At 40.4% G+C, this 16,034-nt stretch overlaps 1 protein-coding gene across 2 annotated transcripts in view; it reads left to right on the plus strand.

Annotated features, from left to right (window-relative positions):
• The window catches only part of znf385d (zinc finger protein 385D), a 95,258-nt gene that overhangs the window by 29,107 nt on the left and 50,117 nt on the right, over nt 1-16,034 (plus strand). Inside the window, exon 3 of one of the 2 annotated variants that reach the window (XM_039620144.1) lies at nt 14,401-14,466. The exons of the other annotated variant lie outside the window; for it this stretch is intronic. Within the exon in view, the coding sequence (XP_039476078.1) occupies nt 14,401-14,466 (66 nt within the window). The remainder of the gene's footprint in view (nt 1-14,400; nt 14,467-16,034) is intronic. 2 annotated transcript variants of the gene reach the window in all.

Here is a 16,034-nt window from a genome sequence, read left to right on the forward strand (position 1 = left end):
GCTCAGTGAAGCCCTCAACAATGAAATTGTTCTTTTATCTATCTACAGTGAATGTATGTTGGAGTCATTATATTCATTAGACTTCACATAATTGCTCGCATAAGTAAATGGAGCATGTATACAGCAGAAAGATGCAGGCAGAAACATTACAGCCACCCGGCCTTCCACATAATTGGGAGGAACAAAGATAACTTTAATCTAAAGAATGAAAGCATGTAAAACTCTCTGCTTTTTCGTTATTAAATTATAAATAAGATCGTTTGAATAGTGCTCTTTTTACTTCATTTAACAAGTCGGAGAAGTTAATGGAACATAGTGCAGTGGGCAAGTGACATCTTTAACAGAAACACTACAGTGCCACTGGGCAAAGTCAGACTGCCAAAGTCAGTCTATCTAGGGAGCCATGTAAACTTATGCAAACAGTAGCTTATTAAACGAATGACCACCAGCCAGTGGGCACAGATCTACTTTATAGTAAATGCTCTGATAATTAAACATAGTAACACAGATGTTATTTGATGAAAGGCAAGTAAGGGATGACTTTAGTTTGGAATGGCTGATTATACTTAGATGCATGGAGGAGTTTGTGAATCAGGTGGCGTCAAATATCGTCCATTTTGTCCATGTGTCCATGTGTCCAGACCAAGTGTTTGTTATTTGGGAGAAAACCCAAGCCGGCTCTGGTCAGTACAAACAGTACTGCAGGTCTGCAGTGTAGCCTGGCTTGTGCGTACATTGGTGCAAAGTCCTTTAGATACCAGTCATGTAAAATCCCTGCAAATATTTCATGCATTAACAATATTTTTTGGACTCACTGAATGACTTTGCGGCATACAAACTCCCTGTGAAAGGTACTCATGGCCATTGATCAGTGGTTGTTGATCAATGGTCATGAGAATTTGCATATTAATGATCAAGGAACTGACCTCCCAGCCCATCGTTCCTTCAGGGGTGCTAGTTTGAGTCATTATTCAAACGTCCTGTTTATAAGATTGGGGAAACCTGCAGTCAGCTCAGACTGAAGAAGTCACTTGGATGAGTGACGAAACGTTTCTCCCACTGAAAACGCTACGTTCAGATGAACAGAATCAAACTTATATTTTTTTTTCCGTCAAGCTTGATTTTTCTGATGTTTCACATCTAAATAAACAGATCTGACCAATCAGATCACTGCATTTGGCAACAAGCCCACCCATACGGTACTAAACACACATAGACGCTGCTCTCTGCCTGGATTAAACCATGAAATTCTCCCTGCTGCTGTTTTCTTTTGAGAATAGGATGAAGCCAGATTCTCAGTTTCTTACATTTTCTTGTTTAGAAACATGAGGACCAGCTCATCGTGGCTTAGTCTTCAATTTTTTCAGTGTGTTTTTGAGGACAAATTTTTCCTCAAAAAAGAAACGTGTTTGGTGTGTTATGGTCTAAAGTCTCATTGTGTATTGCTCTGTTTTGGAGTGAGAAGCTACTGGACTATTTTGTAAGTTAGCTAGCTTAGGTTGGTGGAGTTTCTTCTGCAGGTTTGGCCGTCTGTTACCCACCAGCTGTGTGAGCGACTTTTTCTGCTCCTTCTCAGCAATTGCTATATTTATAAATTTTATGTTTTCAAAACATATAGTAAAAGGTTATCGTGTCTCTTTAGTGTTCCATTTTAATAATAAAAAATAATAAAATAAAAAATATATATTTTTGTCTCCACTCACTCACATTTAGTTGCTTATTCATTTTCTCTGCAAAGCATGTCCTTTCTTCGTCACATTTCTATTTCCCTTATGCATACCTAATGATAATGGGCATGCCCATGCATGAAAAATGACTGGAAGATAAAGAAAAATGATACCGCTTAATATTTCTATTTACACATTTTAATTAATTTACCAAACAACATTATTTTTAGGTGCTTCACCTTTGCTTGTTTTGTTTTGATTTTTTTATGAGCGCCTGGAGTGGAGTCCTTTCCGTGTCGCAGCCATCTACAGTGTTGTCTAATGATGAAGTAACGGACTGGGTCAGGTGCTGGATGTAATTGGGAGACACATAGAGGAAAGAATTAGGTTTGACAGGTCATTCATTCCACTTTAGTAAATAGTAAGCGAGTTGAATGATGGTGAACAGAGCATTTAGACCTCATTGACCAGTCATTCTCTCTCCCGCTCTGTATCATGTTTAAACACCATGTTAAACATATAAACATATTTAAAATACAGCACACTGTGTGCATAGAGCTCCTGTCCTCTGTTATGTATGCACTGTGTATGTGGGATTGGACATTTTTTGTGCTTTCTTGCTGTTTAAAGAATATGCATATAGATCACTGTAAAGACTCCACATCTACAACTGCTACAAATATAGTGAAAATAGTGGTAATATCAAAACTCCGAAATAAAAATTAATCTGTTACTTCCTTTGCAAAATGTAAAACTATAGCTGTTAAGATTTAACAATCCCCATGTGTGTGTACTCATGTGTTAATACATGATGTGTTCTTTTAAGCATTAAGAAACTAAGTGGGATACCACAAAAATTTGGGACACTGCAGATTCAGATCCAGTCCTGTCTGTTGAGCTCTAGTTTCTTTTAACTAGGACAGTGATGTTTTCCAAGCCATAATCAGGTATTTTAATGTTACGCACTAAATCCAAAAGCTTCCAAGTCATGTATGGAATATTGAGCCTGTAATGTCAGAAGAGTCGATTCTTTTTCTGTCCAAAGAGTCGGTGGATTTGAAAACCAGGAATGCTGCTTCCAGTTGTGTGCACAGAGAGCAGATTTCCACCTGTAAGAACCGCTAAGCCCCAATCTGTAATTTGTTTGCTCACATAAATTATGTATATACATCCACATGCATAATGAAAAGGTCTGAGCTATAGTGCATAGTAAACCAACATTTTGTTTTTTGCTTACAAGATGATAAAGCAAAATAGAGACGTGCTCTACTGGTGTAAATCAGCCAGAACTGCAACACATCTGAAATAAAGCTTACAAACATACGTAATCTGTTTGTGTTAACAAAGTATCAGTTTCAAAGAAAAAATTTGGAAAGAAAGAAACTTTTTGTTTATATGTACTCTGTGTGTGTGTTTGGTTTTTTTGTAATGGGGTATTGTATTATACCCATAATAATGATAATCATGCAAATTAAAATAAAAGAAATGATCACATTATGTTCACATAATATTATAGTAAACAATCAGGTGCAGCTGGGAGCCGCGTTCCAGTTTATGACGGCTCTCTTCCCTTTCAGTAACTACTTTACTGCAGCCTCAGCTTATCTGCACACTTTATGGCTGACTACAGTAAAGTGACTACCACTCACAGCATTCAGTTTTCTGTGGCTGTGAGTACTACTTTCACACACACACACACACACACAAACATGCATACAGTCGTGCACGCACACACACACAATGGGAAAGACTCACCTCCAGCAACAAATCTGCTAAAATGAGTCACACAGGTGCAGTTAGGCTGTGAGGCACTGTGGACTTCTTAATGTAATTACCAGTTTGTTCTCTGGCCTTGCTGAGGCTTCTCATCATTGAGCTACAGCGAGCTGCTCTCTTAAAGAGCACCTCTGTGCCCTACACCTTGACACACTGGCCTTATATTTTGGTTGTTCGGTGTATTGATGCATGCTCAATCATCCAGGTAAGAAAATCCCAAAAAGTTGATTCTGTTCATCTAGATGAAAACCCTGAGTCCAGATGAACAACATCAGCTTTTTGGAATTCAGCTGCGGTTTATGGAGTTAGAGTACAGCTTTTATCATTTTTGCTTCTCTTTTTCCTTCATTTGTTTCATATGTTTCAATATATTTTTATTTTATTATTTCTATTGTTCATATGTGATTTCTTTACGTTCTGGTCATTATGTTTTGTATTTCTCACAGTCCTCTGCACTTCCTATTAGCAGTCTATCTATTCCACATATTTCTGTATTTTATACAGCTGGTACGTGTACTTTGAAGCAAGCTAATATACTCCAGGTAATTTTTAGTTACCCTAACATTGGAGATCAAGATTAGCGGGGAAATAGAGCTGGTTATCCACTCACTAAGTTAAACCAGGGTTTCCCCTCTGCATTCTAATGCAATGTTGTTGGGAGCATCTGATCAGTCGCAGTTATTGAGAAGCTTTCTGGCAACAAAGTGGCTAATTGTACAGAGGAAGATGAAACTATATTATGGAAAAAAATCAAGAGATTAAAAACACAATTGAAACAGAGACTGAAGCAACACAGTCGCTGCAGACAAAGCAGAAGACAGTGAGCTTGTGTGAGAGTAAAAGCACTGTAGAGTAATATAAAATTTAAAGTGTGCATTTTAAATGATTGGTCACTTCAGAGCTGTAATGTGTTCATACTTAGAAACAAGTAGGAGGACTCAGAGCTAAAAAAAAATCTTTCTTTTATTGCTCTGTGCACCTAATCACCAGATTAATGATTTTCTGCAGCATTACACTTCCATTTTATTTGCAACAGTGTTGCATTTTACTGTTAAATTTCTATGTTCTTAAAATATTTTTAATCGTTTTATCAACATTATCAACATCTGAATCAGTGGCATTCATAGGGATCATTTTGTATGCAAATCAGATGACCTGCAAAACAACAGTGAAAACTAAGGCCTCAAATCAGAAGTACCTGACTCCATGGTGTAATTCTCAAACACGTAGCCGTAGTTAAACCTTTACTTAACCCTAGAACACTATCGCTATAAATAGTAACACAATCACTAATGCCGGGTGATTTTTACCCGATATAATATAACCAATAAAAAGTAATCAAATATATCAAAATATGACAACACATGACAAATTAGAGTGGTCTTCTTTTACTTTCAACTGTGCCATGTCTAACAAAATGAAAAAAATCCCTCCTAAAACAAAATAATGACACTGGAAAGCTGGTCTTTGGTCCACCCATTCCTGGGAAATTTGAGACTTCCCTGGTGAAGGCACAGGCTCCTCGACACGCAAACAGCTGCAGGAGAGAGAAATCATGTAAATGTATTTTCCCGGGTGTAAATCACCCAGCGATAGTGTTCTAGGGTTAAAAAGCCATCTCTAGACCCAGCTGTCTTAGCTAATTATAGGCCAATCTCCAACCTTCCTTTCATATCAAACATCCTTGAAAGAGTAGTTGTCAAACAACTAACAGATCATCTGCAGAGGAATGGCTTATTTGAAGAGTTTCAGTCAGGTTTCAGAGCTCATCACAGCACAGAAACAGCTTTAGTGAAGGTTACAAATGATCTTCTTATGGCCCCTGACAGTGGACTCATCTCTGTCCTTGTCCTGCTAGACCTTAGTGCTGCGTTTGATACTGTTGACCATAATATCCTATTAGAGCGATTAGAACATGCTGTAGGTATTACAGGTACTGCGCTGCAGTGGTTTGTATCATATCTATCTAATAGACTCCAATTTGTACATGTAAATGGAGAGTCCTCTTCACACACTAAGGTCAATTATGGTGTTCCACAGGGTTCAGTGCTAGGACCAATTCTGTTTACATTATACATGCTTCCCTTAGGCAGCATCATTAGAAGACATAGCATAAATTTTCACTGCTATGCAGACACGCAGCTCTATCTATCCATGAAGCCAGGTAACACACACCAATGAGTTAAACTGCAGGAATGTCTTAAAGACATAAAGACCTGGATGGCCGCTAACTTTCTGCTTCTTAATTCAGATCAAACTGAGGTTATTGTACTCAGCCCTGAAAATCTTAGAAATATGGTATCTAAGCAGATTCTTACTCTGGATGGCATTACCTTGGCCTCCAGTAATGCTGTGAGGAACCTTGAGTCATTTTGACCAGGACATGTCCTTCAATGCACATATTAAACAAATATGTAAGACTGCTTTCTTCCATTTGCGCAACATCTCTAAAGTTAGAAATATCCTGTCTCAGAGTGATGCTGAAAAACTAGTTCATGCATTCATTACTTCCAGGCTGGACTACTGTAATTCATTATTATCAGGATGTCCTAAAAACTCGCTGAAAAGCCTTCAGTTAATCCAAAATGCTGCAGCAAGAGTCCTGACAGGGACTAGAAAGAGAGAGCAGATTTCTCCTGTTTTGGCTTCCCTTCATTGGCTTCCTGTTAAATCCAGAATTGAATTCAAAATCCTGCTCCTCACATACAAGGTCTTAAATAATCAGGCCCCATCTTACCTTAATGACCTTGTAGTACCATATAGAGATGGCACGATACCACTTTTTTATGTCCGATACCGATACCGATATCATAAATTTGGATATCTGCCGATACCGATATGAATCCGATATAGTGTATTTTAATCAATAAAACTGTTTTTTAATATCTTGCTGCATTTTGTATAAGTTCATACTCAAGTTTAAATGAACAACAACACTATTCTGTTATACCTTGTATGTAAAAAATACACTGCACCCAAAATATTTCATAGTTCAGCAACACTGATCAATCTAATAAACTTAAACCTGCTCCATCCTCCCTATTCTGGTATTTTAAAGAGTACTTAGCAGAAATATTAAGCAACCTAACTAATAGGGTTGCAAACCCCCCAAAAAAAAAATAGGGAACCACCCCCACCCTCCACCTCATGACGCTTAATCGATGTAATCAACTTAAATTTGATGCAGTGTGAAAAAAAAATGCACAGATAAATTATTTTTCAAGAATAATTAAATAGATTCAACATCTTTCTTCAACAGAATTGCAGAATTCACAAATGGTACTTTCCCAAAGGAAAAAGTACTATAGCTTACTAGGTTAGATTAGACTATAGACTACAGTTACTATATACAGTAATGGACTTCTATACATTTTACATCAGATTAAAACTTTGGGTGTAAGATTCAGATAATTATTTATTAAAAGCTAGACATTTTAAATGAGAATAAGAAAGAAAAGTATGTCTTTGTGCCCCCTTTTCCCTGTTAATGCCCTATCGGTCCCCCTGGCTAAACTTTGCTAGATCCGCCCCTGCACAGTTACCAGCCGTCAGCTATGTAGAAAAGGATCCTGGTGTAGAAAGTAATAATAACTAAATTCTAACAACAGCTTATCAAGCTTAAACGTGCTGCTGTTGTTCAGCCGCTGTTTTGCTCTTTCTGGTGCAAAGTGGGCCAAAAACAAAGAAGAGAGACGGACTCCCGACAGAAAAGCCGATCAGCTGATCATTAAGCAGTTTCACGATTGAAGTAGCAGCAAGAAGAGGCAGTCGCTCCATATATGGGTTGTTAAGCTTAACGTGGGAACGCTTTACAAACATTCAGAGATGAACTTACACACTTGCTTTACGTCTCTCTGGGATAACTTCCTCAGAGATGAAATGCTGGTTTGGTAGCAGGCTACAAATACACACAGCCGCTCTATTGATGCGCACTGCTCCCACGTGCTACGGTTATGAGCCGAGTTACGCCATGTCGCAAGTTTTGTGAGGTGCTTTTTTGATATTTAATGGATCGGATTACATTTTTTATTTCTCACCGATATCCGATCCAGTAATTTACGTCAGTATCGGACCGATACCGATACGTAATATCGGATCGGTCCATCTCTAGTACCATATCACCCTATTAGAGCACTTCGCTCTCACACTGCTGGCTTACTTGTTGTTCCTGGAGTATTTAAAAGTAGAATGGGAGGCAGAGCCTTCAGTTTTCAGGCCCCTCTTCTGTGGAACCAGCTTCCAGTTTGGATTCAGGAGACAGACACTATCTCTACTTTTAAGATTAGGCTTAAAACTTTCCTTTTTGCTAAAGCATATAGTTAGTCTGGACCAGGTGACCCTGAATCCTCCCTTAGTTATGCTGCAATAGACGTAGGCTGCCGGGGATTCCCATGATGCATTGAGTTTTTCCTTTCCAGTCACCTTTCTCACTCACTATGTGTTAATAGACCTCTCTGCATCGAATCATATCTGTTATTAATCTCTGTGTCTCTTCCACAGCATGTCTTTATCCTGCTTTCCTTCTCTCACCCCAACCGGTCACAGCAGATGGCCGCCCCTCCCTGAGCCTGGTTCTGCCGGAGGTTTCTTCCTGTTAAAAGGGAGTTTTTCCTTCCCACTGTCGCCAAAGTGCTTGCTCATAGGGGGTCATATGATTGTTGGGATTTTCTCTGTATCTGCTGTACAATATAAAGCGCCTTGGGGTGACTGATGTTGTGATTTGGCGCTATATAAATAAAATTGAATTTGAATTTGAATCTCTTTTCATATAAGTGAACACAGACACAGGTGGCAGCAATGAACCACATGTGAAAACAATGCTAGTTCTCAACCGTCTTGTCATAATAAAGATGAAAAAACTCCAAAAAATACAAATGCAACAAACTCATTTATCTCAGTTGTGAGGATTCAAATCCAACATAAAGGTACATATACAAATGCTGTTGCTCACGAGAACAGTGACAAAAACATTACATTAAATGTAAGAATCTCCCTGCTGGGCCATTATTAAGTTATTGGTATTGACTAACCAGCCTCCTGCAGTTACACTGCAGCCATTTTACGGTGTAGATCAGTAAAAATGTGACATACTGCTGCTTCAAAGTGATTATAATCTCCCTGAAAACAACTCAGAGGGACAAATTAATCCAAAATGTCAAATAATTGATTATGTGATGCTCTGTGTGTGTATTTCAAATCCAGCCTATTTGACTGGCACTAACTCCTGCTGTCACACACAAACCCATATCGGCGAGTAATGGGATTTGAATCCTTGCGAAGCCAGAAAAGACAGCACTCAGTGTGTGTTTCTGACCCTTTTACCAGCCGTCCGCTGTAAACGTCAGCCAGTGTCGACCGCCATCTCAGCTCATCACTGTCGTGTCCTGTCACATTATCCGGCAGCGCTGAGTGGGGTAGCGTCAGCGGCGGATGCTGTGCTGAACTTTGAGATGGACAGGCCTTCTGTGGGCTGTCAGATAGCATCCAGCAAATGACCTGCTTATTCTCCCTCGCTGTCGACACTCTGCCGACGTCTCCCCTGACACAGACACATCAGTGGAAATCAAACACAGTCCGAGGAATGAAAGGAGACACCAACAGACAGAGCGCCGGGGGGGAGAAAAATACATTTACTTTTTTTTTATAAACAGGAGAAAGAAACAGAAAAGGCTTTTCTTAAACTTAAATATAGATATGTTTAATCTCCCATTAGACTTGCAATCTTAAATCTGCAACATTCACCTAAATTTGCGTTATCAACCCTGTTAGGGATGTTTACGTGACTGCAAGACCTATTCAAAAAGCACCGCAAACATTTCTTTTTCTCTAATTGCAGATTGGTTGTGTTCGCCATCTGCTCACTGATCGGCTGTGGTGGCTTTACGGTTACCTCAGCCCGGGGCGAGAGGCTGTTTCGAGGCAGACAGCTCAGGATGATTGACAGGTTTTGGTGCTGGAACTCGACCAGCTGAGGAAAAACTGCATATTAGAGCTTTAGGAAGTGATTTGAAAGATGACACTGAATTTGCTGCAGCTGGAGATGGTGCACTGCACACTGCTGCAGGCTTCAGAATGGGAGTCTCTGATATGCCTTTGGTGTGTGGGTGTTTGTGCTTTGCAAGTGGATTATATGTGGGTCGTGGTACATTTGCTCCGGCAACATTTCGGTCTCTGGCAGGCGTGGTCCATGTGGAGTGTGTGACTCAGTGGGTGGTTGAAGGGAGCAAAGCTCGGGGAATAACAGCTCTGGCATTGCAGCTGCTCTCTGCAGACGAGCCCCGTACACATCGGCGTGGGGAGGAATTAAATGATACATGACAGGGGGATTTCTTAAAAAGATACGTGCGCAGTGGCGGTGCGGTTTTCGATGGAGAATTGTTGATAAATTAACAGCCCAGCCAAGAACAGCACAGAGGAATAAATTCAGATAGAGAGTCCCGAGTCTCCTTTTCACCACTTTATGCCCGATGATTAATGATATTTCCACGAATAGCTACAAAAATCTTCACTGATTATGCTACTTTTTGTGGCCTTGTCACTGCGGATTCATTTCACAGTATCTGCGCCAGAATGAAAGAGGAATAACATGTTTCTCGCCCAGTGCATGTTTCTAGTAAGAGGTCACCCATTCTCTTATGGCCCAGATGTTTTTAACTGTCGTTAGCTTTCCACAGCACAGGCTCCACTTTCCCAGTGGGCTGCAGCGAGTGTGGTTCTCTGCTGTAGAGTTTCCTGAGCCAGAGAGCCTCGCCAGATCCGTGTGTCATCCTCTTCTCTCTTTCCAAATAACTTGGGCGAGATTTACAGTACAAAGGTAGACGGTTGCATAACTCTATCTTTCTGTCCAATTCAGCAACAAAGTGTGTCAGGGCAAAGGCTGAGGAGAGTCCCTTCTCTGTTAATGCAGTGCAGAGACATTGTTTTAATGTTTCCAGTCTGATCTTCGCCAGGCTTCACATTTCACTGCGTAATACCGAGTGTGTTTTGGTTAAAAAAGCCGCCATTATTTTCTTTTACCTGCTTGACATTGCCTACACGACTAATGCAATTCAGCAAACATGCCTTTAATGTTGACATTTTCTTCCCAGTCAAGACTGTTTGCAAACACTGCACTGTAGATGTTAATGTTAATTCTACCTACAACAGTAGTTCAGTCAGACCCTCTTTTATAAATCAATAAATGTTGATATTATTGCAATAATGGAAGCAAATTCATGAAAATTTGGTTTTTAATATGATGTTCACTTGTGACCATTTGCACCTGTGTTTTTGTGTGTTTCCTTTATTAGTCTATGACAGCGTTCATCTGTCTGTCCCATGTTAACAATATACTTGTTATATGCTGATATGTTGATCCCCATACTGGTTTGCAGAATCACAGGTTCAACGATGCTTCATGATGGAATACCTTTTTTATAGAAAAATATAAGTTACACAGACTTGCCCTAGCTACAAAGTCCATTGTGGACGTCAGACAGACATCATGTAAATGATCCAATTTTCATTTAGGAACTAGTTTTAGACTCGACATCCAGAAAAAATGCTCAGAAGTCCTTACAAAACTGCTGTAATTCGTCATGGCATAGATTCAACTATCCATCCATCCATCCATCCAGCCAACTTCTTCCATTTATCTGGGGACAGGTCACGGGGGCAGCAGCCTAAGCACAGAAGCCCAGACCTCCCAAGGCGTTCCCAGGTCAACAGAGATATAATCTCTCCAGCATATCCTGGGTCTGCCCTGGGCCTCCTCCCGGTGGGGCATGCCCAGAACACCTCACCCACGAGTGCGCCCAGGAGGTATCCTTATCAGATGCCAGAACCACCTCAACTGGCTCCTTTTGATGTGGAGTAGCAGCAGCCCTACTCTGAGCCTCCTCCTGGATGGCTGAACTCCTCACCCCATGTCTAAGGGAGAGGCCAGCCACCCTTCGGAGGAAGCCCATTTCCGCTTGTATCCGCGATCTCGTTCTTTCGGTCGCTACCCACAGCTCGTGACCACAGGTGAGGGTAGGGACGTAGATCGACGTGAGAGCTTCACTTTTGCACTCAGCTCTTTCTTCTCCACGACGGACAGGTACAGCGTTCGCCCATTTGTCGATCTCCCACTAATGCTGGAAACATTCCTAAGAATATTTTGGTTTCACTTGCTCCATACTGACAAGATAGCATCACAAAGATGCAGCAGGTTTGCAATTCTCCTTCTGCACCACATCCCAAAGGTGCTCTGCCCATTTGAGATCTGGTGATTGTGGAAACTGTTTGAGGACAGTGAAATCATGGTCATGTTCAAGAAACCAGTCTGAGCTTTGTGACATGAGATGTTATCCTGCTGGAAGCACCAATCAGAAGACGGATACATTGTGAATCGTAGCCTCAGTTTTCTGTTCTTAGCTGATAGGAGCGTCACCGAGCATGGTCTTCTGCTGCTGTAGCTCATCTGCTTTGAAGTTCGAGTTGTTTGGATTTCATACGTTGGTTGTAATGAGTCATTATGTGAGTTACTGTTAGCTTCCAGTCAGCTTGAAGCTGTCTGGCTATTCTCTGACCTCTGGTATCAACAAGGCATTTTCACCCATAGACCTGACGTAGGATATTTTCTCTTTTTCAGTTCATTTTCTGTAAATTCTACAGATTGTTGTGCAGGAAAATCCCAGTAGATCTGCTTTTTTGGAAATAGTTAGGCCAGCCACTGTGGCGCCAGCAACCATTCCATCCATGTTCACAGTTACTTGAATCCCCTTTCTTCCATTAAGTTCCAACCAAGTGGCTGATTACATACTTGTGTTAACTAACAGCTGAATAGGTGTATGTATTGAAGTGGCCAGTGTAGACTGTGTAGCTGCAGGATGTTAAAGAGTTTCTTTCTTGATATCAGATACGTTAGAACCGCCTTTGTGTTTCTAACATGTAATTTTCTTTTTATTTTCTGTCAGTACACTCTTCATTAAAGCTGATAACATATTCCAGTTTCCCATCTGTTGAGTAGGCGTGTTAGGTCATTCTACCTGCTGAAAATACTGGTGGAGACGGAAAAGCTTTTATTAGTCTGCCCTCTTCTCTGCTTCTGTCACAGAATAATCAGAAGTCATGGAACTCAGAAAAGCTGCATATTTTAATGTAAATGTAAGTATTTTTCTACACAAGAAAAGCAACTTTGTCTAGGTTTCTCCCACCTTAGACTGTTTGCATTTTGTTTTCCAGCCAATCTGGAAGCACTTTTAAACAACCAAACACACTTAAAGTGTCACATTCATCTTTAGGCAACATTAAATGTTTCAAACTCCTTGGGGACGCTCTGTAAATACACTAAAGCCTGAAACAAGGAAAGTGTGGGAACTTTTAAAGTTCATTATTCACTTTCCTTTTGGCTGTATCCTAACTGTTTCCCAGTGTTTACCGCCTTGTCCCTAATTTTGATTCCCTGATATTTAATAGTGTACAGTTAGAGTGCCCCTGGTTTGAAATTAAGTAAATAAGGGCAGTGTAAGTTGACCAAAAAATCTCATTAACCCCAAAACAGGATGTTCAAAGACAATACAGGTAAAGTGCAGAGTCTGATCATGATAATGATGAAACAGTTGCACCCCTCGCTGATGATTGCTACAGTGGATTGAGGATTACTTTGTGATACTGCTGATTGTCTGTGAACAATAGTGAGTAATTTGTCAGAGACACCCTCATTTCTGTGACAGCTCAACTGGTATAATTTTTCTTGTATTATTATTGCAAGACTTTGATTGCCAAAGCGAGAATAATAACCGATTTCAACTCTATTTGAGACAAACATTTCATGAAAACACAAACAACACAAACTATATTTACAAAGGCAGGCCAGACCAGGGCAACAAATACTGAATTTGTCAAAGTAAAAGCAAGCATGTGTTATTACACGTACTCTGCAATCAAAATGGATTTTGATGTAAGACTGGGGTCTGCAGTTTTTTTTTTTTTTATTTGCTACCTAAACTTTAGATGGTTGTGTTTAAACTTTTCTTTTATCTTGCGGTCATCTGGTCATCTGTGCTTTATACTACTAAGTTAAAAACCTTGCAGTAATACAGAGAAACCTCCGATGATCACATGACCCGCACATGACCCCCTATGAGCAAGCACTTGGCAACAGTGGCAAGGAAAAACTCCCTTTTAACAGGAAGAACCGTCTGGGAGAACCAGGCTGAGCGGTTGGGGGTAAGGGGGAGGGAGACGCAGCAAAAGACACACTGAACAAGTGAACCAGTAATTACCCCATCTAATACTGATGTTCTCTAGAATACACGATTGTAACATGAGTGTAACACGTCATTAGGGCATTTGAGTCAGACATATTATTAACTTCATAATAGAATTAAAATCTAGTCATGACTAGAATAGTTGTTAAATCTTATGGAAAAATAGAGATTTTTGCCTTGAATGCTCAGGCTGCCCAACATCTAAACAAATTTGACAGTCTGTAGGCTAAATATTTTAAAGCTATGCAAGTACATACAGTTACAGTAATATGACTGCTTTTAATATTGCTTCTGTTTGTGATACAGTGGGTAATAAGCTGTACTTTTCAGTATTACAATTATCTCCACCAAGATGGCAATTGTGAAGCGCTTCTTACATTAGGCTTCATGATAGTCTTGACATTTCTATGTCCGTAGTCTTGGTCTCCCCAATACTTACAGATTTGTCCTGCATACAGACAGGACAAATCTGTAAGACGTGTAAGTTAGAGCCAAAGGAAAATCCACTGCAGTTTTCTTATTTGTATTTTTAACTTTTGGTGATTGAGTTTGCATTTCCTCTAGGATAATGCAAATATTTGCATTTCAAATGAACAAAAACAACATTTCTGATAAGATTTCTGTCAAATAAGGCAACACAGATTCATTCTCTTCGCTGTTGACAGCCCAGTCGTGCTTACTGTTGTGCATTTGTAGCCACTCGCTAAAGTTCTTTTCTCTTCCAGGAAAATCTTTGGATCATGACCTCACAGTTTACTTCAAGGGCATATCTTTTAACACACAACTCTGGGGTATACACTTGTTTTTTCATTTCTCTGTTGTGGTTTTGGTGACTTTATAAAACTATACTGAAAGCACCAAACTCCCATTACAATAGTCTTTCATTAAAGCAGCACATCTGATTCTGCTCTGAGCCTGTTGCCTCTGGCGAAGCTTCAACAAATCATGCTTCCCAGACATTGTCTTGGGTTTTAATCAATAAGAAATAATTCACAGAACTAGGTTAGAAATCAGAAGTATAATGTGCTGCTCCAAAGTGCTTTACTCTGCTCCAGAATATTTGCTTCACCATTAGGTCAGTGTGAACCTGCTCATCCTGTGTCTAGGTTCCTGGAGGGATCTCTATCATCAGAGCAGGATTTCTGTCAGGATGATGTCTGAACTCCTCCTCCCCTCTTTTGTTCAACTGTTTTCTTCTCCCACTTTTCCTGTGTCTTCCCTGGAATTTTCCATTCCCTGTCTTACGTCAGCTAGACTCAAGTTGCCCTCAGAGAGTTTACCTCCTCTTGAGACCTTGAGACCTTGCGGTTACTCTGCCCACCCACTAGGCATTCGTTGAGTCCCAGCAGAGACACAGTTTTTAGCCGGTCTTTTCCAGATTGTTGCTGCCAAGCTGCTGTAACGTTCCAGTCATTGGTGTCACCTGCACACAATTACTGCCCTTCCTGTTTTAGTCCTTTTCAAGTTGTTTGTCTGACTCCTGCTGCCTGCCCATGGCTGACGTGGGTGAAGATCAAAATGTCAGTAATCATTGTCAGTATAGACCAATAAGAGGTAAAACTTTAAAGTTGACCAAAGATTTGAATTTTAAAAAAAGCCAACTGCCTGGTTCCACTTTGTGGCACCGCTGTTCGTCTTTTTCTTTTTTTTCTAATCCCAATAAAAAATACATCAAGCTTCTTTTTCTACCTCTGCACACAAATACTTTTAAAGTAATGCTTCAGTTCAGCTGAACAGCTTCCACAGAAAGCGACAGTGTAACATCACTGTGCCCACCTTCTGCAGCACAATTGTCGAGGTGTGTTAGTTAATCCTCCCACGCGGAGCCGGCACCTTTCCACTTTCCCCAGCCAAGTGGTGCCTATTCAGACTTTTTCATGAGAGAGGCAGATGTGTTTGTTCATTCCCCAAAGCTCTGTCAGCACACGGAGGGAGGCACACACACACCAAACAGACAAGCAACACGAAGCTGTGCAAGTTCTAAAGCGGAGAGTGTTCGCAGTCGCTGTGCAGCTGAAGGGCTTTTGCTCATATTTGTGGGGTTTGGGCACCGGTATTCTATCTTCTGTCAAATGTACAAAGAATTGATCATGCTAACAGTTATTATCTGTGCACAGCTTGATATAACTTATGCCTACACACTAAAGAATTGCAGTTCACAATAGAGCAGCTGCATTTCCAGTATCCAGAGAGTAACGCACACTGCTTTGTTTTTACAGTGCTTTTGGGGTTTAATGAGTTGAGCTGAAAGTGAAAGAGCGATTTGCTTTTTTCTGGTCTCTTTCACATGTGTACAGTACATGGAAAGTAGAGAAAGCAGCAGCAATGTTGGAAGCTGGAGCCTATCCCAGCTGTTGTA

Source organism: Oreochromis aureus, linkage group 11, assembly GCF_013358895.1.
Source record: "Oreochromis aureus strain Israel breed Guangdong linkage group 11, ZZ_aureus, whole genome shotgun sequence".
NCBI classification, from domain to species: Eukaryota; Metazoa; Chordata; class Actinopteri; order Cichliformes; family Cichlidae; genus Oreochromis; species Oreochromis aureus.